The sequence below is a fragment of the Dermacentor silvarum genome, chromosome 5, assembly GCF_013339745.2.
Source record: "Dermacentor silvarum isolate Dsil-2018 chromosome 5, BIME_Dsil_1.4, whole genome shotgun sequence".
NCBI classification, from domain to species: domain Eukaryota; kingdom Metazoa; phylum Arthropoda; class Arachnida; order Ixodida; family Ixodidae; genus Dermacentor; species Dermacentor silvarum.
Genome location: NC_051158.1, coordinates 31,647,068 through 31,670,893, shown reverse-complemented (window position 1 = coordinate 31,670,893; position 23,826 = coordinate 31,647,068). Strand labels below are relative to the sequence as shown.

Sequence of the window (23,826 nt, the reverse complement as noted above, 5' to 3'; positions counted from 1 at the left end):
TCCTTTGTTATACAGGTGACTTCGTTGTAAAGGTTGTGCACCGCACCACTCGCAGTAGAACCGGGATGGAATTATTTCCTCGTTATACAGGTCATTTCGTTGTAGAGTCGCTCGACTGTAATTCGAAATCTCTTAATTCGAATTGACCAATATTTCAAACTGCTCTGTTGGTACTGGCAAAGTCTTCTGTATTTGAATAGGGAAAAACACCCACGCATTTCAACTGTAAAAACCATGCAGCGGATATTTTGAACAAAATTTTTAACTCCCGGACTGCCTTTTGAGCTCCCGAACCGCCTTTCGAACATACCCAAGCCAAAGGAAAATAATTGATATGACGCTAGCTACTGCAATGTGGGCCGTAAAAATGGTGAGGAAAGACGAGCGGGGAGCTGAAACCAGGCCAAGACAAGCAGAGCGACGTGTGCCCTCCTTTCCCATCTGGCTTGAAAGAAGCTGGAAAGAAAAAAAGGTGCAGTTTCACCTGAAAAGTTTTTTTCAATGTGAGCTCAGTGATGGTTTTGGTTTTGCACGCTGTACCACGCAAGGTATCGGGCGCTATATTCAAACTTCTTAGTTCGAACTCAATTTTATTGGATTAAGTTTCCCGTCGAATTAACAAGATTCTAGCGATACCAGTAGATTCAACTAACAAGATCTTGCGGCAGTTTCATTGAAGGGACGGAGTTCTAAGAGCATGTTGTGCGGCTTAACGCATGTGCAGTGAGGCAACGAAACGTACCACTTTCTGCGTGCTTCTCGAAGGGCCAGAAGGCATTGCAAGCAGCAAAACGCGTTGCGTGGCACTGAAAATGCAGATTATTTTTTGCGCTTGCAGCCATCCTCTGACAAATAATAAATCCTGAAACACTTTGCCAGAGGGAATGTGAAGGCACTGCACACCGTAATGCGGTGTCAGTGCATTGCATATGGCATAAACATGTCGTGGAGCGCCCATGTAAATGCATTTACAAGAGAAAAGGCGGGCTTCCCTCAGCCATTTCTAGTACATTTAATTCGCTCTCGAAAGGGAAGAGTCTTGTCAATAAATGTTTTCGCTGGCGTTGATGCCAGAAAATAAACGGCTGCCACACTGTTTGGGCGCACAAAAGTGAACAGATGTCGACAACTCTGGAAGGTGAGAAAAAAATGTCAGCTGAGAGGTCCAGACCTGGTCTTCATTCTTCTGTAGATCTACTGATATCATCATCATCATATTTTGCTAGTTAAAAAGGTAGCACTTGGAAAACTGTTATGTAGCTGCCGTGGTTTTTCAGTGGCTCTTGTGGTCAGCTGCTGAGCAACACAAGGTTGTGGGCTCTATTCCCAGCCTTGGCGGGCGAATGCCTAAGGGGGACAAGGTGCAAGAAAAACGCTCGCTTATGTAGATTTGTGTGCGCGTCAAAGAACCCCTGGGAACCCCTGGTAATCAAAGAATTAATTTGGAGACCCCCCCCCCCTCTCCCTTTACTATTGTGTCCCTCATAGTGTTGCTTTGGAACTTAAGTTCCAAGCCTTACAATTTGAATTTGACCAGTTTGTTACTTTGTTTTTTTCCATAGCCGTCTGCGCAGAAGATGCCTGCAGAGCACGCTGCCCTTCTCGACCGTTACCTGTACGACAGCCCAGAGGAGACCACGCCGAGCAAACGTGAGCCTCGTTTGCACCTTCGCTTTTCCAACGCCGTCAAGAGCTGTCAAGCCTTGATGAGAAATGGGCGTGCAGTTTGCCCCACCGTTAAGGGGAAGGCCTAATTGGCCTAATTAGTGCAGCTGAGCCTTAATTAGTACAGCTGAGGAGGTTAAGCCTGAAAGATGCATAAAGAAAGAAAGATAGAAGCTTAAAGTTAGCAACACAGGTCTAACGAGGTATGTGTCAAAGCTGGAGCCAACATTTCGACAAGGAGACTTGCAAGTCTGAGCAAACTATGCCCAACCGCTGCCGCTCATTTCAAGCCTGAAAGAAGTGTGTTACGGTGGAAATGTTGAAATATGTTTAAGATTCAAACTGGTAGTTTGATCATAAGTCTGCTTATTTATTTTATTATAATATTGTTTTCAGCAAGCTACCTGAACGAGGACGTCTTCCTGCTCCTGCAGTCACTAGTGGTGAGGATCACTACTACATTTTTAAATTTCCCTTTTGCCATACGACATACTTTTTCACTCACTGCAATGCTGCTTTCTCACCTATAGATGGCGTTTGAGAGCAAGGACCGAGAGTCTGTCAGGCTGCTTCAAAGCCATCTGTGGTAAGCCCTTCTGTTTACTTTTTTTTACAGCAATGCTGCTAAGGGGGGAGTTTCACAGCCATTTTCATGTGGCAAAGGCCAGCGAATGGCGGTGCGCTCGGTTTAAGTCAACAAGTCAACCGGCAAAGGCATCCCAAATTCTTGCTTTGAAACGTAATTATCAATGACCATCAAATAAATGTTACCTTCCGCGCACCTCGCACGAATAGGTAAAATCTCCTTTGTGTGCTTTTTCTAGCCAGTATGCTGTAATTTTAGCTTCTCGTGTCGTTATTTACTGGCTCAATGTTGAAGGTCAGCTAAGAGTTTGTATGGCTGCGCTAGTAAAGAGCAGGCAGCAATGCAGTCTGCGTGGTAGCCCCGAAGCGGCTGTTATGACAAGGGCTCCGTGTTTTCGGAGTTTATTTTTCTTGAAATTCGGAGGGTGTTTTTCGAAGTTTATTTTCTGGCGGAAATTCAGAGTTTATGGGAGTTTATTTCTCGTAAATTCCCAATTCTCCAAAATTCGGCGTTAAATTTTGCATTATTCTCAATACTCCAAAATCTTAGATGAAATGATATCTGAACACGAAAACATCGGAACACACGAAGCGTATTTTTGTTGTCTGGAAGGTTTCAATGCACAAACACATAAACACACAAGCACAAATACTTGAATGCAAAACACCTACGTTTGTGCACATTACAACCTTAAGACTTGTAATTGATGCAATCATACCTTACGAGGTTGCTGTCATGATGGAAGCACGCTCCTTTCTATTGATGACTCTCAGATTTGAAAGTGCCCTTTCAACACTTGCGCTATAAAGAACTCAGCGCGCAGCGCGAAAACACTGTCCACTGGACAGTGTGAAGTCTCCAAGCGACAGGGGTTCAACAATGTTACTGATTAATTAGCTTTGATAATTCACAAAATCACTCATAAGTTGGCTCATGTTGTCAGTTTCAAGAAACACTGACTTAAATATCGGCGCATAGGTTTCGAACGCGCGGGGTAACTCATACTTCACAATTGGATTCACAATTTGAACACTACCAAAACGATTCACTGGTGTACTCCATGGAGTGCATCGAAAAGGTTCCTCTCAACTGTCTGGCTCCACTTTTCAGCGACAGCAGCGTAGTATCCATGATGGTCTGTGACAGTCGTTGAGCGATCATAGGTCTCTCTCTCCGTGCGCGACAAGCCCTTTGTTAAATGTTCGATGGGTTGGCCTATGAGATACTGTTGACGTGAGGTAAAGTTTATATCGGCCAGACCAGCCGATGTATCAATGACTGCTTAGAACATGCCCTTTCGATATAGAACAGGGTCATATTGGCCGTTAAAATCAGAGTTTATCGGATAAATCCGAATTGTCAAAAATTTTACCGGCAAGTGTTTATCGGATTTTTTCGGATTTATCCGAAAACATGGAGCCCTAGTTATGACCAGGGTGTCGGTGAGAATGCGCAGGCGGCAGCGCTGACAAATCATCACTAAGGAAAGCTGGCAATTTGACCCCCGAGTGCTTCAGACAAAGTGCGTGAGAAGTTGCTTATACAGCTTCAATGTCTGTGATGTATCAGTTTCTCACATTGGTGTACATCAGCGAAGAATCTTTTTTTTTTTTTTAATCTCCAGATATTGCCAAAATTACCTTTCTACATTCATACTGCAGCCGTGGAATTCCATAAGGATTGTCATATTCATGTGAATGGGATCTTTAATTTTTTGCTGTTCAAAGATGTGTTACACACCACATTTGGGACCATTGTACAGTTATAATAAGATCATCAAATTTTCTTTTTTCTTTCTATTGGGCTTTGTTTTCAAGTCTAAGCCATGGAAGGAGAAAAGGAATGTGAAACCTGCTGTGTAGTAGTGCAGCATCGTTCATCAAATGTGAAGGCACAAAGTGCTCAGGGAGGCCAAACTCGAAACTCTTAGGTTCCAGTTACACGTTATGTACGTTAGGTAATACAATATTTGACGTGATAATGCATCATCTAACGTGTATCTACGATACACGTAGATATATGTTAGATAATGGTCCACAAATGTGCAAACTCATTGCTTCAGCACCTGCACCACAGGGGGGGGGGGGGGGGGGGCTGCATGCGTGTATTTGATGTCCCTTTTTTGTTCATTTGTGTTACTATATATGCCTTGTGCCAATATCCTCAGAATAGAGAAAGAAGTCCATATTGTGTGAAATTAACGTTGCTTGCTGGCAATAGGTGTTGGCAGTTCATTATTGCAGGCATAAATTGTGTCAAATTAACATGGCTTGTGGGAGCAGATGTGTAGCAGAAGCGATGAAGGAAATGAACAGCCTTACCTACCTTACGAGTACGAGTGTTTGTTGTTTCAATTTCTTGAAAAGCACTTTGCTGACTCATATTTCAGCTCATTTGCCCCATGTGCACACATGTTACACAAGGAAGGAAGGAAGGAAGGAAGGAAAATAAGAGGCGAAAGGCAGAGAGGTTACACAAAGTAGTTTTTTTTTTTTTGGGGGGGGGGGATGTCATAACTATGAAGGAGCTGAAATACTCAATGCAGGCATGAAACTATAATCATTGGTTTGACACTAGATCAGTAATATCAGCACCCACCTTGAAATCTCCCAACACACATATTTATTGGCTGTGCTGAGTGGTATACCACCTTTAAGTTGCAGACTTTATGCTTCTTCAACGTGGCATTTCAGCTTTCTTGCAGTTCTCACATTCTAGGAACTTTCATGGAAAGTGCACTAATCTTTGTGATGCACTATAAGCCTAAATTTTTTAACTCTGGAGTTTTCACATTTGCTTTGCGTATATGCTCATGTGGTAGTACTTTGCAAGAAAGACCCTGTACAGCATCACTGACTTTGCTTTTTCGTCCTTGTAGGCCTTTGCTGAAGGCAGATCAAAATGAACTTCTCCACGAAGCAGTTGACAGACTTTGCAAGTGACTGCACTTCAAGACCTGCATGCCGCAAAAGCTGTGTGCAGCTGTAATTGTAGGGAACCTTTTCTTGCCTGTATATAACTTGTTGCTGATGCCAGCGATACCTGTGATTATTTAAAAACTCATGGTTAAACACTTTTCTTGAATTCACAGTAGCCTACTGTGTTGTACAGTGCCAGCATTCTCATGAAGTTTGCTGTTGAAAGCTGCGTACCTGTAAATTGAAGAAAGATGCAGCCAAGTCCCAGTGATTGAAAGACAAGCTGTGCTTTATTTCTTAAATTGAGAGTGCACAACCCATTCCAGGATAAAATGACAGTGGGCGATGACTCCTGTTCACCGTGTTAAACATGGGAACACGTACAGCATAGAAGACTGAGCAAGTCGGCTAAGCCGTAAACTAACGCAAAAAAAATAAACTGTGGACTAGTACAAACAGCTGGACAAGATGTGCTTTAGTTGCTAAACACAGCTCGTTTCAGGAGAAAATGACTAGTTGTCAGGCGGCAGTACCTGTGAGTCATCGAAGGTGAATATTGTGACTAGTCCACCAAAGCCATTCACGTGCTGGCCACGGAATGGCAGTGTCACCTTGCGCACATGACATGCCAGTATTACAGAAATGGAATGATCCACCCTTGTGCGAAAGAATAAATGCTATATCGAACCTGACGCTTTTTTTTTCCTTGTTTTTCATAATGCATGGACAAATCTTGGCACGTAAAACCATGCCAATGAGAAACCATAGACTTTCCATTGACAGTATTGGGAGGTTATCCATTTGTTGCAAACGTTGTAGAGAGAGTCTTGTGAACATTTGTGAAACCTTGAGATCAATATTTGCACAGAAATAAAAGTGATAACAAGCCCAACACATTTCATCTGTTGTTTTCCATAATGGTCATAGAAACACTCATTTGAAAAACCGCTAGCTTTCCATTGACTGACTCTTGAGGGTGTAGTTGACATGCACGAAAAGAGTATTTTGTAAGCATAAGTGCAATCCCAAGATTATTATTAACACACAGAAATGCGTGTCGCATCAAATGACACATTCTATTATAAGTTTCTCGCAATGCATGCACAAATCTTGGCGCATATATCCATCCTAGTGAGAAACGAAAGTTTCCATTGTGTTGAGGTTGCACCTTGTAGGGAGATATTAAGGGGAGTGCATATTGCAAGCATATGTGCAACATTGAGATCAATAATATTAGCACACCCAGACAATCTCCCAACACAAACGTATGCATAGATTATGTGGAATATACTCATTTCAACATGATAAAGAATCGTGCAGATGTGGTTGTTCAAAGGCACACTCGAGGGATATACAGAATCGGTCCATGTTGGTAGATTTCTTATTTCAGAGAGTGTTCTAGAATTGTTTTGTGGGAAAGGTGGACTTCCTAAGTCCAAGGTACACGAAGTGAACTTTCATGTCAAACTTGTCAGAAAAAGAAGCATCGGCAAGACGCAGAATGTTCTGGCTTGCGCTAGAAAGAATGAAAAAAGAGGTTAACCCTGCCATTTGTTTGATGCGTCACCCACTGTGAGTGTGACCTATGCCTGCTTCGAAATGCACCTGCGTGACTTGTGATTGCCTGTTGAGAAATGTTCAAGCTGCATACTTAACATGGCCGCATGTTTTTCTTTTACACATGCAAGAAAGCATGATGTCCGATACTACTTCGCTTGAAGCTCTAGCTGTTGTAAGCATGCCACCCATCGACACTGTTTTTCTTTTTTATTCATGACACAATATTCAAATATAGTTGCACCGGCCTTGGATGAAGAAGCACTTTCTCAAAAACACTACAATAGACACCACATGCCACACCTATTTAGGCTGTGTTTGGGAATTTCTGTTCCTGTCGTCATGCAAGTTGTCTGCCAGTACAAGCAGACGAACCAGAAACCAAGGCATGTTGGCAGGAGCAATTCTGTGCACGAATTGGCTCAGATTGCCCTGGACAGATAATTTTTGCGAACTTTTCTAAAGTCGAGCGACTGGCAAGCGCCACCGAACGAAGTTCATTGCTTGGCCGTCAATAGTTCACTCCATGTAGCTTGGGCTTTAAAAAAAAATCGTGCCCAAATTGTGTGTTTTAAATTTTATGCCCAACTTGCTTGATTGATGAGACATCTCGGATTGCATTGAATTTTTGTATTTGGGTCCTGTTTACTTTGGAATAACTAGCCTCAGTTTGGCAAAGCCACTATTTATGATGTCACAGAAAAATGGCTTGTAACCTATCTGTCTTTTCTGTCACTTTCTCAGCATTCCACGTCTTAATTAGTGATAAAAGCTGGCATTTCAGAGGTTGTATCTACCGATACAGCTTAATTTACTCATTTCATTTACTGTCCTCGGAAAGCTTTGCTCTAGGCCAACTAATCATACAAAGCACATGGTTTCTACACTACATGTCGGTTTGGCAGTGCATTATCAAAATAAAGGCTCTACAGCTTAAAGCACAGTGTGGGTAGCTAGGAGAGGATAATGAGAGCTCTGAGAATGACAAAGCTGCCATAGTCTCATGTCAACAAAAGATTGTGCTGGCTGTGAATAATTGCAGCTAATGCTATGTAGTTTCATTTACCTTAAAAATATTACTGTAATTATTTATACAGTTGGCAAGGGCTAGCTTTCGCTACAACAGTGTGAAGTCAAGTTCATGCCAGAACAAGTGTGCTCTAAAGGGGCCCTGCAACACTTGTTGAAGCTAAGTGAACCTGTCTAGTCACCAGACCAGGAGTTCCCAAACTTTCTGGCTTTGGAGAACCTCACTGGCTTTCCAGGAGCACCGCCGAAGACCCCCCCCCCCCTTCCCCTTTTTTTTGGTGCATATGTGGTGGTTTTAATTATTACATTCAAACTCTAACGTAAAATTCCACTGAAGGGTGAATGGGGTCGGATTTGTATTGACCACCTGCGGAACCCTAAAGTGCTGATTGCGGAACCCAGTTTGGGAACCCCTGCGCTAGACGAAACTTCCTTACAACACCTGATCCAACCATACCAGTGCATACCTGTACACCAAGGAAGTCTGCAATATCACTAGGAAGACTGCCTACCATTTCTTGCAACTTTACAAAATCCTTGTCGCGTTTTGTGCACAAATAAGATTTCTTTAGTCGTCGTGACTAAGCAGTCTCTCCAGCGGGAACAAAAGTGAGAAAGTTTGAATAGGGTGCGGATGCCACCTAGTGGCAGGAAACAGTACCACTTAGCCACCCGCATGGCCTGGAAGATTGACTGGTGCGTGGGACTAGCCTTGAAGGCCATGCGTTGCACCAGAGAGCTTAGCGCAATGACGGGCAGAGCACTGTGGACATTGGTTCGTCATCACAGCTACAGAGCTTCATGCACAGCAGGAATGACCTACCATAAAGAAATGCCTGGAAACTGCAGTGGGAGCACCATTTGATTGCCAATGGCTCCGCTCATACGAGGCAGATTCGAAAACTTTGTCAGAAAAGATGTGTGAGGTAATGCTTTTTGAAACCAGATGAATTTCACGCATTTCTGAAAAGGTGTTGCGGAACCCCCTTAAACACTAAATGCACAAATATTGCCAAACATGTAATAAGGCAACATCAAGAGTGAGAGCATGTTATATCCATGGAGTTCCCATTATAAAGATGTACATATAAATTTGTGCAAGTAAGTCTACATTCATGCTTGTGCTAGATGACCCCAAACTTGCAGTACTAAGATGCAGAAACGGGCTCTTAAGAAACCCAAGGTGTATTATTAGCATTTATCCTTCTTACTCTTCACGCTAAGATACTTCGATAAGCCCAGAGAAGAATGTGATGAGGTTAATTTGAAATTCAAAGAAAGGCATTAGGTACGTTGGCATGCAACCGTGGCTGGTTTTGGCTTCGGCATATGTACTAGTAACACATAGTGCTTTTGCTTCTAGCAGTTGAAGTTGTGAGCACCACACAAGCAAAAATTTCATTCATTAGAACCAACAGTGCATTGGAGCATGCAGTAATCTTTCCATGTAGGCAGTAACTCCCATTGCAAGAAAGCATGAACAATCAAACCATAGGATAATTAAGTACTCACTCAGTGCAAGCAAATTTATACAGCACTGAATAACTTTGAAAATTCTTTCGTTATTAACTCTACCACAAAACCAACAGTCACAAATAGCTACCGATACATTTGGTATTGTTACAAGTGAACTGCACTCAATGCGATTCACTGTGACAATGTTTGGCCAATGTGAAGAAGAACCTACACTCAGCCAGATTAGGCTACTTCTGGCTGGTATATGAGAGGTAGTGCACTTGCTTGTAGCACTGGCATCGAACTTGGTTAAAGTTCTGTACCAGTCACAGGCAATCGGGTGTTGCTCTGAACCAGCATACCATCTAGCATACTCTGCAGTTTGTGCATGGACAGAGGAATCTAGCGCAAACTTTGCTTCGTCATAAGCACCAGGTGTGTTTGTACAGTTGAGCTTCAATATAACGAAGTCCCATTCGGGGCAAAATTTGTTTCTGCATACCCGATATGCGTCTTACAAGATACAACAACGATTGGTGCCAACGCACCCACATTTGGGGCCCTGCTGCAAAATTGCGCAAACCAAGTCAAGCCAAGCCAAGCTTCCATCCGATGCGAGCTCCATCTCTCCTTTTTACTCATTTCAATTTAACCCTGCTTATCTTTCAGTGCATACATCTTGCCTTGTCCTATGCCAAGTTTTCTTCTCACTGACTTAAGCCACGTGAGAACAGAAATTTTCTGTAACCCATACCGCAGCAAATCTGCAATTTTTTGGTTACATGGCAGTAGTAGAATACTCATTAAAGCGTGGCCAACTATATTTTAGATTTACTTTGTTTTATCCAATACTTTGTTATGCATTCGTGTTCTATATGTAAATGTTCCACTGTATCTGAATACATTTTCATATATATTGCATTAGGAGCACAAATATATACAAATGTTTGCTTTGCTGAATGAACCTGTGGCATTTTTTTTTTTCTTGTACTGTATGCTTCACAGGTTGGTTTGTTAAAGGAAGCAGACAGGTTGCGAACACATCAATTGTCCAGCTGCGTTCCTCAATCACCTTGTGCCATTCGCCGAGGCAGACCCAATTCATTCTAGGTTGTTTTCCAGCTTCCTTTGCCAAAAGCATGAACAAAATTATGTACTGCCCGTACTTCAAATGCATTATAATTAATGCAGAACTGAATGACGTGATCAGCGTTTCTACGATTGTGACATCAGGACTTCATTTGGCCATGCACCGAGCATACAGAAAACTGATGCACTCGAGGTCAAGCCACATTAAAATGATAGCAAGTGAATCGCATATACCGACATTATAACACACTATCATAATCATTTCCTATCTAAAGTGAATCGCAGAGCATTGATGAGCGCGCACTGAGTCTTCATTGTGGCTGTGCCTTTGACGTTTAGTGCAAAGCCTAGCTCGGACAATCTGCAGCACATGCAACTGAAGTGTTGACATTGAGTTTTATGCAACAGATAAAGAAACCTGCTGTTTCTGCGAGTTAGGTCTGCACAGTGAGCTCAAGACAGTACTAAAGAAAAAAAAAAGCAAGTGTGTAGCCACGGAAAGATGATCAGTGACATGCTGTGGTGTGGAGCTTAGGCATGCTTTGTAGTCATGGCAATTGCCATGATGGGGCAAAGAGAGGTTTGCTGCCTTTTATTACTGACGACTGCACGACACTGACGCAGCCATTGATAAAATTGTTGCACAGGGCTATGACTAGCTTGGAACATTAGCGATGTGACTGGGTCATGCTTTGCTGAACAGCAATGTTCCTCGTACGTGACCAAAGACATTGTGATGGGTGCGAACCAGTGTACCATATTTACCGGGCTATAGGTCGTGAGCTACGCATCGACAAGTAAAAAATTTTTGGGGTGCAGCCTCTAAAAGAGTGTGGGTTAGACATTATTTAATTCTTTAAGATTGTAGACTCACTTCGAAGAGAAATGCAGCCTGACTACGCCTAGAGCCTTTTACCGTGCTAAATCGTGTAGCAAAATCAGCTGGCAAATGTCTAATAATATGCAGTCTAAGAGAGGGCCCAGGGTCTTGCAGCTTAATAAATGTTTTGCTTGCTGACTGTATTCTATTTGTGGGCAGTCTAAGAAAACGATCATATTTTCTGCCTAAGTTCGTCCCTGTGAACTCCAATGCAGTTGCAAGCTATCTAAGAAACAGCATATTTTGTCTTTGTGACATTACTCCAGATGTGGTCTATAGTACGGAAAATGTGGTATGGTGCCACTGAAGTGCAGTGAACCCTATTAGAGGTCTGTTCTCTCTCCTATGCATTCACCTGCATGAGCATAGTACACTTGTGTGCCCCAACCCAGAAAAAAAATTTTTTTTTTCAGTATGACTACGTCACTGGAGTTTGTGACCATGATGTATGATAAGGAAGACTATCAAAAGCTCGGGAAAAGTTTGACCATGAGATGGGATTAAATAACTATAATAAATTACTGATCGGCTATCACTCTCCGCTAGTCCATGCACTTGCACCGTCTGCTTGCGCCGTCGCTTCCTACTGCTTGAGCTTGGCACTTGGCGCCCGGTGGAGTGGCGCCACGAGCCGCCACAGCAGGAGCACGGCGACGTAGGCGTGGCCCACGAAGTAGACGGAGTGGTAGTACTGCCAGGTGCGCTGGACGTCGAGCAGGAGGAACGCAGCCAGCATGTACGTGAAGGACTGCATCTTGCAGAACCAGAGGAGCAGACGCCCCACGAGGCGCGCCACCAGGGAGCGCTGGCGCTCCACCACCACTTCCACCTGCTCCTCGCCCACTATGTAAGCAGTCGAGGTGACCAGGCACAAGAAGTAGCCCGGCTCGAGTCCGTGCCAGATGGCGCTGAGGGTCATCGTCAGCATTGCCCTGCACAGTCAATGGCCGTTGGAGTTTTCAGTATGTTTTCGATGAGAGGCTCTGTTTGCGTGTCACCTTTATGCTCTCTGGCCAGTTGTGTGCTTATGTGAGCACCTGCTCAAAAACTCTATAGACAGCAGCATCTCATGCATTAGATGACCACATGAGGTTGTCGAGAGAGGATGCACTCTTGCGCCTTGATGAGAATCTTCTATTTTGTAGCGCAATAGAAAAGCCTGCCATTTGAAGTGTCTAAACGTGCAATGGTTTCTCTGGAAAGCGAGTACAAATATTTAAAACTTAAGTTTTCAACTTGCATAGTCTCTTCTTAAAACTTTGTACTGACACCGACAACACTGATTACTGGATGCGATGACATTCTCAGGGGCCCTGTGTCAAAGCACCACTCCGTTCACTGGGTCTCCGTTCACTTGCACAAGGCGGCGCCACTTTTCAACACATGCTAGCTCGAAACTAAAGAAATTACTTTCTCACGCAAAGAAACGTTGGCAGAAGAGCATAAAAATACAATTTCAGGCAACACTATACAGTGGAAATCAATATAATTCAAAATCTCTTTATTCGAATTGACGGATAATTCGACCTGCTCTGTTGGTTCTGGTAAATTCTTAGGTACTTAAAGGGGCCCTGAACCACCCCTTAGGCTTTGTGAAATAACATAGTCCGCGGGTAGCATATGCTGTTGTGAACATCTCAGTCAAGTTCTGCTAACGTATGCGGTCCGTGGAGCTCGCAAGCGGAGCGCGAAGTAACCTTTTTCTCAAACACTCTCGTTTCAAAAACCCCATGATCCTCGCTCTTTTCTGTACACTTTATTTCGTCATAAAGTGCACTCCAATACGCGGCTGCTATTGGTCGCTGCGGTCGGCTACATCGCGGCCGCTGCGAGGTGCCGCCACAAGTCCAGAGATTAAGTGCACTGCGGCTCTCTGAGGACAGCCGCGTTTGGCTTACGTTTAGTGCAGCGTAGGCACCGAATTGGAAATTTGAACTGTGCGCCACGGTGACGTCTCTGCCATAGCCTTCGCAGTGCAAGGCATTGGAGGAGGAAGGGGAGCACAATGGAGGCCGTGTTTGATTGCCGATAACTCCGCTTCTGCTGAACGCATTGAAGTACATTTTTGCGGCAAAGTGATTCTGAAATAGCCTATTTTCACTTCAAATGTCTTTCTCCACTTCGATGAAAAGTGGTTCAGGGCCGCTTTAAATAGAGAAAAACTCCCGCAAATTCGAACTCCAAGAACGGCACAATGGTTATTTAGAACAAGATTTCTCGCTCCCATGGACTACCTTTCGGACAATCCAGAGCCACAGGCGAAGGTTCAATGCATTGCTAGCTGCTCTAATGTCGTGTGCCGTGAAAGTGACAAGAAAAGATGCACAGAGAGCCGAGACGAAACGGAGCAAACGGAGCAGCACGCACGCTGCTTTCCCATCCAGCTTAAAAGGAGCAGGAAAGAGCCCTGTAGCGTGCGTTTGATCACATTAACCTCCCCCCCCCACTACTCCACTTAGCGCACGCTTCATCGCTTTACTGCATGTGCATGCTCACCTACGCCCCCTCCTAGCGCGCTCTCGATCACGGCATCTCCAACAATGGGCACCAAGGGAGGACAACGCGCATCAAGTCGTCATCCCTCTCAAGTCACCAACTTTCTCGACTCGCCTTAGCATGTTCTCCCTCGTGCCCACAGCAAATTGCTGTGGAACTTATATTTCTTCCGGCACATGTCATCGCACAATGATGGAAGAGAAATAAGACTTCTTTCAATGCGAGTTCAGTGACGGTTTTGGTTTTGTGTGCCGTACTGCATAATTAATCAGGTGCTATACTTAAAGAGGGGGCTCTCCTTAGTTCGAACGTTCTAGAATAAATTTTCGCGCCCCCCTGGAGTTGAAATTGACATGATTCTATCGTAAGTATTGTATACAAGCAATATAACTCTCCCTGCATGGCATTTTTGGTTATGTGATAGTACACGAATTAGTTGCACTGTTTCACCATAGAGCAGCATCACATTTCATTCACCACAGCGTGTTTCCTGCCCCTCTGGAACGTGCAGCAACGCTCCCAGAACGACTGCTTTCTGCAGCTGCCAACAGGCGGTGAAACAAGTTTATGCTACTGCCGCCTTTGCAGCAGCTAGCTTCCCCATAAACAAAGGCAACTTAGAATTTTTTTTCTTAAAAACCAGGCAAGTAACTGTGCCAAGTCTTAGATTGAACGATTCTGATCACAAAATGCAACCTTTGTGCACAATTTCAGTAAGGACAGAGTAGCGGTAAGCACAAAATCGTGTCACGCTGAGTGACTAGGCACGGATTTGCTTTTGTGCTACGTTGACTACTGAGGCTTGCCTGTAATGGTGCAGCAGTATTATTGATAAAAAGGGAGCAGTGGAAACCAATTGCATAGTTGGAAGCACAAGTAGCATTGGTCAGCTGGTGATGCATGCTCAAAGCAAGTTATCTTAAACCAGCAGCCTATGTAAAATGTGCAAACGTACCCATAAGTGTGCTGCTTCTGAGCTACAAACAATGTGTGCTGTTGGCTGTGCTTGCCTGTATAGAACGAGTTCAATGATGATGAAGAAGCTGTGGTTGTTTTGGATGACACAGAAAAAGGACAGACACAATGAATATGAGTTATAGTATTTTGGTTCATCCTGAACGGAAGGTTTTTGGTTAGAGTGTGTGATGCACTGGAACAATATTAAACCGAAAAAAGTGAATACCAGGTAAAAAAAACTGCTAGTTCAACATGGCGCTAAAGCAGATCGACCTGACAGGGTTGTAGCAGTTCGACGAGAGTCAAAATGTGCTCGGAAAGTGCCTTTACCCCAGAACGGACACAAATGAACTTGTGCACAATGATGACGACCGACAATACCGCTGAGAACCCGAGCGGGGAGGCAGTGCGTGCAGGACGCTCACCTGAGTGGTTTGGGCAGCGGCAGCCGCTTGTAGAAGTAGACAGCCAGCCAATACTGGACGGTGCGGTTCCAACTGCGAATGCCCATTCGCATGGTGGTGCTCAGCTCGGCCTGTGTCTCGTCGATGTTATGTACAGTCTCGTAGTCGAACTCCTGCTGCTGCCAGTTGCCACTTTTGCCCTGCCACCTGGAGGCGTGAAGCGAAAGCTTTTCTGCTTTACTCCCTTAAATCTTTGTTGACTAGAAAGGTTTTAAACAGTAAGCAAGGCCGTTTTTACAGAACAGCTTAGAAGGGTGTTGCAAATCTATCATTGGCACAAAACTATGATTGGCACAACGTTAGCATGCTTACAATGTCAACCCAATTCTTGCCCAGCGCGTGCTAATGTTCGAACGTTGGATCACTTGGTGAAGTTTGTTTTTTCCTCTAATAATAAGCTCACTGACAAGTGTTTAAAGGTAGAAAAACATACTATGCAGTAATTACATTGTATCAAACCAATCATAAGGCTATACCCAAAATTTTTGGCAAATTTTATCTGAAGTGTATAAGGCAAAAAAATTTCATAAGCCAGGAACATAACTTGAGAGCATTAATTAATGTATTATCCAGAAAATCGTAATAAACTAATGGTACAATCTGTATGGGAAATTTCTAGTTGTTTCCAGCTCAAGTATATAAACTGAAAAATTACATTAACCAAGAACACATTAACAAGGTCCCACTTAATTGCTTGTAAACGTGCAGCATACCAAACTTGATCATCTGTGTGTACAAAAAATAGTGCAGCCTATGTCATTAGTTATCTAGGTAGCCATGAAATTTGTCACAGTGTTCTTATAAAGTATATGTGATCACCGCAAATAAATTGTGTGACGTTATCGATCGGATAATTTAAGGCATGCACTGTTTTACAAGCATCTTCTGCTGCTAAAGAGGGATACAGACACATTGAGCAGTCCATCGATGTCGGTCGGGCCGACCCCAGGCGCTGCCTTGGATTCGGTCGGGTAGCAGCCGAGACCAGCCATGATGCAGACACACTCGCCAAGCACGAAGCCAATGTAAATCCGTAGCCGAAAGATGATGAACATGGGCGTCAGGTACAGCAACTTGTAGAGCAGTCCACGCTGGTAGAAGTCCACGGAGCCAAAGTACTGCAAAAAATTTTAAATAATGAAAGTGTTCATTATATGATGCTAGCTTGAATTTTATGTCTGACATAGATAAGGCTGACGCGCTACTTTACTACTGTTATGTGCTGCATTTTATCTGCAAATAACTACACAGTTGTAGTACTAGACAATTTATGTAACACACTTAGGTTAAAACTCGTTAGTGATAGTCGCTCATCACGTCTATAACTGGTCGATGAAATGTAGTGTTTGAATCTTCCATGTTTATGTTAGGTCACTAATGCACACTGGTGTTGCCGTATGTCATACTAAAATGGCATGGTGGGCCTGTGGGTAACTTGTAGCTGTTGTACAGCGCAGATATGGAGACGACACACAGATGACACTGGAAAATAAACAAATGACATGGCACTGCAATCAAGGACAACTTAAGCTATAGAACGCAATGCTGGAGCTATGACAAAGCCATAGACACGATAACTGATAAAAACAACAAAAAGGAAAAGATTAAATTACCAACTAACAACACAACCAAGCTGTCCAAGTTAAGCAGTGCTGGACGCTGCGCCAATGTGCAATAGCAGGCTATGCACTCTACTATTGTGTGTGGTATGAACAACTTGACAAAATGTAACGATCGGTATTTTGTAGACATTTGACTCTGTGAGAAGGATTTTAGCATGCAAAAATAAGATTATAGTCCGGGTTTTATTGCCAAAACCACGATCTGCTTATGGAGCATGCTGTAGTGGGAAACTCCGGGTAATTTTGACCACGTGGGGTTCTTTAACGTGCATCCAATGCACGGTGCACTTTTTCCATTCGGCCCCCATCTGAATGCGGCCGCCGCAGCCGGGATTGAACCTTGGACCTTCTCCTTAGCAGCACGATGCCATAACCGCTGACGAGGGTTGCAGCAAAGACTGCTGTGGCAGAATCCATGATAGTATGATTTGTGCAGTTATATACAGTGGAATCTTGTTGATACGATCTTCACGGGAACAGGAAAATAAAGCGTATCATCCGAAAATCGTATTATCCAACCAAATCGTATTATCGGGAAAATAAAGAAACGTATTATCCCGAAAAACATAATATGCAGAATCATCATCATCATCAGCCTATATTTATGTCCACTGCAGGACGAAGGCCTCTCCCTGTGATCTCCAATTACCCCTGTCTTGCGCTAGCGTATTCCAACTTGCGCGTGCAAATTTTCTAACTTCATCATCCCATCTGGTTTTCTGCCGACCTCGACTGCGCTTCCCTTCTCTTGGTATCCATTCTGCAGCTCTAATGGTCCACCGGTTATCCATCCTATGCATTACATGGCCTGCCCAGCTCCATTTTTTCTGCTTAATGTCAATACAGAATCGTATCGACGAAATTCCACTGTAGTTGTGTGTTTCTTGTAAATTTTTCTTTAAATAAAATTCTTAATGGTTGATTCACCCTTTCGTGCATTTTTTTCTTGGTATCTTTCACTTCAGGTGCCCCGTATTGTCCTCACTTGAGAATGTAACTCGACAAGAGTGGCAATGCGGGCTTATTGGCCGGTCACATTGAATGAGAATGAGGTGTACAGAGCAGCACGGGGACATGGGCACAATAAGGAACCATGCACACAGAGCGTTTTATGTCTTTCATTCCTTCTTAATTGTGTCCATGTCCCTGTGTTGCTCTGTAAACATTATCCCAAGTGAGAGTGTACTTTTTTTCTGTCAAACTTAAACAAGCATTCTTGTAAGAGAGGCTGCAACTCACATCAGGTGGGAAGAATTGCACGAAGAGCAGCCAGAGCAGAGCGTATATTGGCACCACCTTGACACGGCTCAGGCACATGCCTTTGCGGTTGACCGACTCCAAGTAGGGGGCGTTCAGGAAGTCCCGGTACGTCCGGTACCGGTAGTACGGTCCTGCGTCCATACACGTTGTCCCATTGCACCAACAAGCCTCACCATCACTTATGATCTCAAAGGACGAAACAATAATAAAAAAAAACCTCAAATCAACCTTTATTGGCCAGGCTACAACCGACATTCTGTCGACTGGTCTAAGCACAAAGTGCTTGTCGGTCAATCAGGCAATCATTAAGATGTCTAGCAGTAATGAATAAATTAAATTGTCAGTATTTCGAGGTGCTAGAATACATGAAAAGCATCTAGATGCGATATGATATGCTAGACATTGAAGATGCACACAATCTTGAAACATGTTCATGCATCCTTCTCTTAAATTTGAACTAAACGCTAGTTAAAGAGTGATTGGTTTTAAATAATTTAATAATTAACTTATTACAGAGAGATTTACGTCTACAGTCACAGATTGATGAACAGAGGCAGAGCTTGTGACATAGGTGTCAAGTCAGCCCTTCACTTTGATATGTGGAAAAAGGCAGGGGAAGAATCCAGCTTGCAGAAGCTGGTCAAGAAAGTCGGCGACAGCATCTGCTGTGGAAAGGGTATCCCATCCTCCCACCATTGCCTCACAATATTTAATTTGCTTCTATCTCCGCTAGTATTAGATCCTCTATTAAAAAAAAGAAAAGAAAATTGTGATAGAAGCTCCTCGAACAGCACTTTACAATTTCTGGTACAAAACAAAAACTTCGGATGGGGCCCAGTGAGGGGCCCCTTAAAAAAAAAAAGTTTAAGTGCAGGCCTGTGAGAAGACCCACTTACCGACGAGCACGCCTATGTAGCAGAAGGCATAGTCAATGACGTCCCAAAAGCCAGGCTTCATGTCGCCCTCTTCGTACGTCTGCTTCTCGGTCCCCTTTTCCTGGTGCTCCTCGTGGACGATCTGCTGTTCCATGGCCAGTCCTGCCATCTGTGGGCATAGGAAAATACTACACTGAAACTACACGCTCACTCGTTCACACTGTCCCTTCCTTCCTTCAAACTCTCACTCACTTTCCTGCCAAGCTTTGGGTGCGTGCTAGAAAATGCTGGGTGGTTTAAGTATAACGTTAGATTAAGTTAGGGTTTTGATGTATGTTTTGATTATGCACAAAAACGCCCGTGTGCTTGCGTTGTAGTGCACGTTAAAGAACCCCAGGTGGTCAAAATTATTCCGGAGCCCTCCACTACGGCGTGCCTCATAATCAGAACTGGTTTTGGCACGTAAAACCCCAGAAAGAAGAAGAAGAAGATTAAGTTAGGGTTAGGTCATGGGGAAACCTGCCTGCTTAACAAGAAGAAGCTATTAGTACAGGCGCACTTATGCTGGGCCAATTGGAGTGCTTCCTGAACTATGGCATCTCTCGTAGCCACATTGTTGCTTTAAATCCATAAAAAATAAATAAATTTACAGGCGCTTCCATGTACTACATTCAAAAACTCGATATAACGAACCTCTATTTAACGAAATTCGCGATGTAACAAACAATTTTTATTTCCCGATCTTAGTTCCATTGAATTAGTGAAAGCTCGAATTAACGAAATTCGTAATATAACGAAGTTTCTTGCAGCAAGTACAACTTCGTTATATTAACGTTCGACCGTATATTTTATTCAGGAGTGGCTCTACAGGGGAAGGTTGACCACCCCCCAAATTTCGTCCTGCACCCACATTGCCCCCCTCTTATACTATCATAATGAAGTGGCTTCCTGCACCCCCGAAAAAAATTAATCTTGCTCTGCCCTACCCCACCCCTCTCTCTCCCAACAGAAGAATATTGGCACCACCACTGTATTACATCTAGCACACACAGGAGTTGCCATGTTGGGTAGATGCAGATCACTGTTGTACAAATTCAGAGTTAAGCTTACTTGAATCATGATACAACATTTCTGGGGAAAATAAAAAAAGAAAGAAAGGACAACACAGTAGAGAAAAAAAGGTTCAACATTTCGGCTTCAAAATATTGGCTCCAGGCTGAGGCTTCTGCTTGTTTGCCCACTGTTGATGTCTGCAGCACTAATCAGCAAATTTACACTTTGACTTAACATTTGCCTTCAACGTCCTTTTAGGACAGCTTTTAAAAGCTAAACTCTGTGATATGCCACGAACCTAAGTGTTGCCAATTTGACGAACTTTTTTTTCTACGACACATAACTCGCATGCATTTTACTTATTCGAATAATCTATACGGTAATTCTTGTTCTGAAGGAACAGAAATGCAAGTAATGAGTCTAACCTGAGTGGTATATTATCATCCTGAAAAATTTCTCAGTGTTTGCAATCTGGGAGCTTTGTTTATAGTTTTCAATGAATTTATTGTGCACTTATGGCAAGGTAAACTCATCACTTTAGAAACCAATTTCAAAGTTTCATGTTCACCTTGGTAGGAAGTCTATTGTATAATCAATCCTTGGTACATTTCACATTCAATGTTTTTCACTTTCACACATTTTCCAGTAATTTATTCACTTACTCGAAGTGTGAGCATCATCTGGACAAGGTTGGTGATGCCCGGTGGTGGGTTGGTGCTCCACAACTTCAGATACTTGAAGAACACAAGGTATCCAAAGCAGAACACAAAGCTTGCCTTTGCCCGATATCTGCAAGAATGAAGAAGAGAGGAATGGCGAATCTGAGTTCTCCATTACAAAATAAGAAGCATCTTGAATGTCTGAGGAAGGCATTCATGCATTCTATATTCACACACGCCATTTTGCTGCAGAGAATGATGTCATAGAATTGGGCCCCTGGCCTTAGCTGTTGAATACCAACGAAGGTGAACTACAAAAACACACATGTGCATGCTTAAAAAGACCCAGGTACGTATAGTCACAAATCAATCTGGAGCCCTTCAGCACAGACTTGCTTGTAGGCGGCCCCAGGTTGCTTTGAGGTGTTACACCCTGCCAGCCACTCAGATAAGCGTATCTCCCAAATCATGCTGGGCAGTGTGAATAAAATTAACAGCGAGTATATATGCTTCGCTTGTGTACTTTTGGTGATTACAGTCAATCACACATTTAAATTTCTCGTGCAAGTATTGTCCGCCTGTTCAAGCGATCCATACTCGAGGAATGGAATTGTGCTACTTGCCAGAGATTGCAAAGAATATACATCTGCTACATCTAATTATGTTGCCAAATTCTACCCGACTTTAAAACTGCTACTCATGCACCTGCTGAGAGTATACAGACATCCACAGTGCTCTCTAGAACACCCGAGCACAGTGCAGATAACGGAGCAGCTGTAAGGTTGATGGTACCAACAAATATACTATGTGGCTCCCGTTTATATGCAGCTGCAGCTTCTCACACGCCTCGTCTCTCAAAGCGAGCCAGCAACAAGAAAATATTGTTTTTTTTTTTCCTTTTTACTTCGCAGCACGCCAGTCTATGTGCTCCAGAGGAAAATGTGGATGTCTGTACAACGGAAATACAAACTATGTCACCTACTTGATGGAGCAGGTGGTGATGATGAAGGCATTGACGACGCTGACGACGCAGGGGTGTACGGCATGGCGACCGGACACTATCAGAACCAGAAAGGCTCCCAGTGCCGTGCAGTAGACCCGGCGGTGTCGTACCTCCTTGATGCGGTGCACGAAGTTGCCTGCTACGACTGAGATGAGAAGCAGGCCGACGTACGCGACGTCTGTCATGGCGACTGTCATGGTGGGGACTGGTGTATCAGGATGCCTCAGGTGTTGCTATAACAAGACAGAATACATTAGAACAGTTAGCTTGCACATTTGCGAAAGCTAGACCAAAGAATATAAGGGGCATTATCGTAGCTGAACAAGTTGCAATGCAACAGTGCAGAGTAATCGTCGAGGAAAACGGGCAATGACATATGAAGGTTTTCGTCCTTCTCTCACGTGCAGGCTTCGGGCGTCTGCAGCCTCTGCAATGTGACAGATTTAAGTGCTCTGCCACACAAGCAAAGTTGGCTAATAGATTACTTAACTCAGCTTGAGCCAGCTTGTTACAGTTAGTGCTAGAATGAGCACTGACATAGATGTCTATAGCATGACTTACAATTATGTATTTTAGATGCATACCTTCAGTTACCATGTGAGGCCTCTATCTGAGACAACGCTTGATCAGGCATGGCATAGACGCCTGCAGTATGGCTTGTGTTTGATCTCTTCTAGACATGCATTCTAGACGTGACAGGTCATCTATGGACACCTTTGGAGAACGGCGTTTCCACGACAATGTTCAGTGCCCGAGGAAACAAAATTGAAATGCTGACTATATTTACTAAAATTTTAGTCCAGTTTCTGGCACGTCGCATTAGCACACAGTTTTGGAGCGTGCCACTCGCTTTTTTTCAATACTAAAAACACTTTTCAAATAGTATCCATTAAACGAGCACTGCATTTGTAGTATAAACATGTCACCATTATAAGAGCATCCAGCATATGTTACCTGCTTTGTATTCCAGTTATTAGTTTTTGCGATGTACTGTTCAGAATGCTGTTCAGTATAATTTATTATTATATCGCGTTTTCCGCAACTCTTTTGTAAGAACTCCTCTTGCACTGCGCACTCTTGAGAAAATTCCTTTTCGAGAAAGGCATCTGTAAAAAGACTTAATTTTTTGTTTGCGCTCAATGCACAAGCATAAACTGCACTCGAGTACAAAAAAAAAGTTCATTCACCAGAAATATTTATGAGGGCATTCAGTGACACTTTGCAGTAAGCATGCATTTATGAAAAGTAGCACACTATCAAAAGATCGACGTACGCTATATGATAATCAACTCCTGCAATACCTAGCTTGTTTACGCTCCTACGTTATAAACATAACTGCATAAGCGAATAGAGGCTTCATATATACGTTTAAAAATAAATGACATTCAGTTCAGGCGTGTATTTGTCACATATATCTTGGCCACATAAAACACCATCAGATCGGTACGATGCATATGCATGTGCTGCGACGACGGTTTGGTGTATGGTACGCATGCAATATAAAGTGCGCACGAATCTCATACTGGTCTTTTGTATACAATAATCGTGTGTTCCCTCCGGCGAATCATTTCCTCTTCACTTTTTTAACCACACTTGAATATGGTTCGCGTGGGTCGAGGGTAAGTCGAACACATTGTAGTCTTTGTAAACACCTCCGCATTTTCGTCTAATCTACATAGAGAGACACTACGGAGCAAATCGGTTCCTGTAAAATGATTGAGACGGTCTGCGGATCAGCAGCCAAGGACATAGTTCAAATCGGAACAAATTTAACTTGCCGTTCAAATGGGTACGTTTCGCAAACGGAAATCCGCGTTTCCTGTTAAGCTTCCGTGCTTGCGGAGAAGCTATCACTCAAGGTGCACTTACCGACGGTGCGCGACGGTGGGGGAACTCACGTGTTTCGATTTCGATCAGGCGACGTTGCCACGGTGTTTAAAGCTCGCACAGATGCCGTAGAGCGAATTTGAGTCGGCGCTGCTCGACCGATGCGGCAGCTGGGATTCCTGGAACTTCGAAGCGACGGCTCGAGCGAATGCGTCGTCTTTCTTTAATCGTGCAGCTGTCGCCGGGTGGGTTTTTGTGTGCGCGCAATTTGCGACGCCGCGCAGTAGACGAAGCGGAGGTATGACTCACCTGTGCTGCGATGTTAAGTTGTTCCCATTTCCACACAATCGCAGTCGTTTTTAGAAGCAAATTTCTCTTGTCCTCGCTAGCTTCCAGTTAAAAGGATGTCGCGCTCTCGCGCTACAGTGTCT

The 23,826-nt window shown here is 43.6% G+C and overlaps 2 protein-coding genes across 6 annotated transcripts in view; one reads left to right on the top strand and one right to left on the bottom strand.

Annotated features, from left to right (window-relative positions):
- Nucleotides 1–11,876, top strand: part of LOC119453241 (40-kDa huntingtin-associated protein-like) — a 20,906-nt gene extending 9,030 nt beyond the window's left edge. The window contains exons 8-12 of one of the 3 annotated variants that reach the window (XM_049667652.1): nt 1,563–1,650; nt 2,062–2,108; nt 2,196–2,251; nt 5,130–5,241; nt 11,593–11,876. In XM_049667652.1, the coding sequence (XP_049523609.1) occupies nt 1,563–1,650; nt 2,062–2,108; nt 2,196–2,251; nt 5,130–5,193 (255 nt within the window). In that variant the 3' untranslated portion in view covers nt 5,194–5,241; nt 11,593–11,876. Of the gene's footprint in view, nt 1–1,562; nt 1,651–2,061; nt 2,109–2,195; nt 2,256–5,129; nt 5,862–11,592 lie in introns of those variants that run through there. The other 2 variants (XM_037715266.2, XM_049667653.1) reach the window with 2 other exon arrangements.
- On the bottom strand, nt 11,728–23,817 carry LOC119453240 (lysophospholipid acyltransferase 7). 3 transcript variants are annotated; one of them, XM_049667651.1, is made up of 9 exons: nt 23,467–23,680; nt 22,523–22,674; nt 21,548–21,801; nt 20,569–20,695; nt 18,875–19,022; nt 17,958–18,109; nt 16,006–16,214; nt 15,058–15,243; nt 11,728–12,111 (listed from the first exon to the last, which is right to left on the bottom strand). In XM_049667651.1, the coding sequence occupies exons 3-9, from the start codon at nt 21,763–21,765 to the stop codon at nt 11,763–11,765; spliced, it is 1,389 nt and encodes a 462-aa protein (XP_049523608.1). In that variant the 5' UTR covers nt 21,766–21,801; nt 22,523–22,674; nt 23,467–23,680; the 3' UTR covers nt 11,728–11,762. The 3 variants fall into 3 exon arrangements, with proteins under 3 accessions (XP_049523608.1, XP_049523607.1, XP_037571193.1); XM_049667650.1 differs by lacking the exons at nt 22,523–22,674; nt 23,467–23,680 and adding an exon at nt 23,705–23,817; XM_037715265.2 differs by lacking the exon at nt 22,523–22,674.
- Nucleotides 23,818–23,826: the final 9 nt, after the last annotated feature.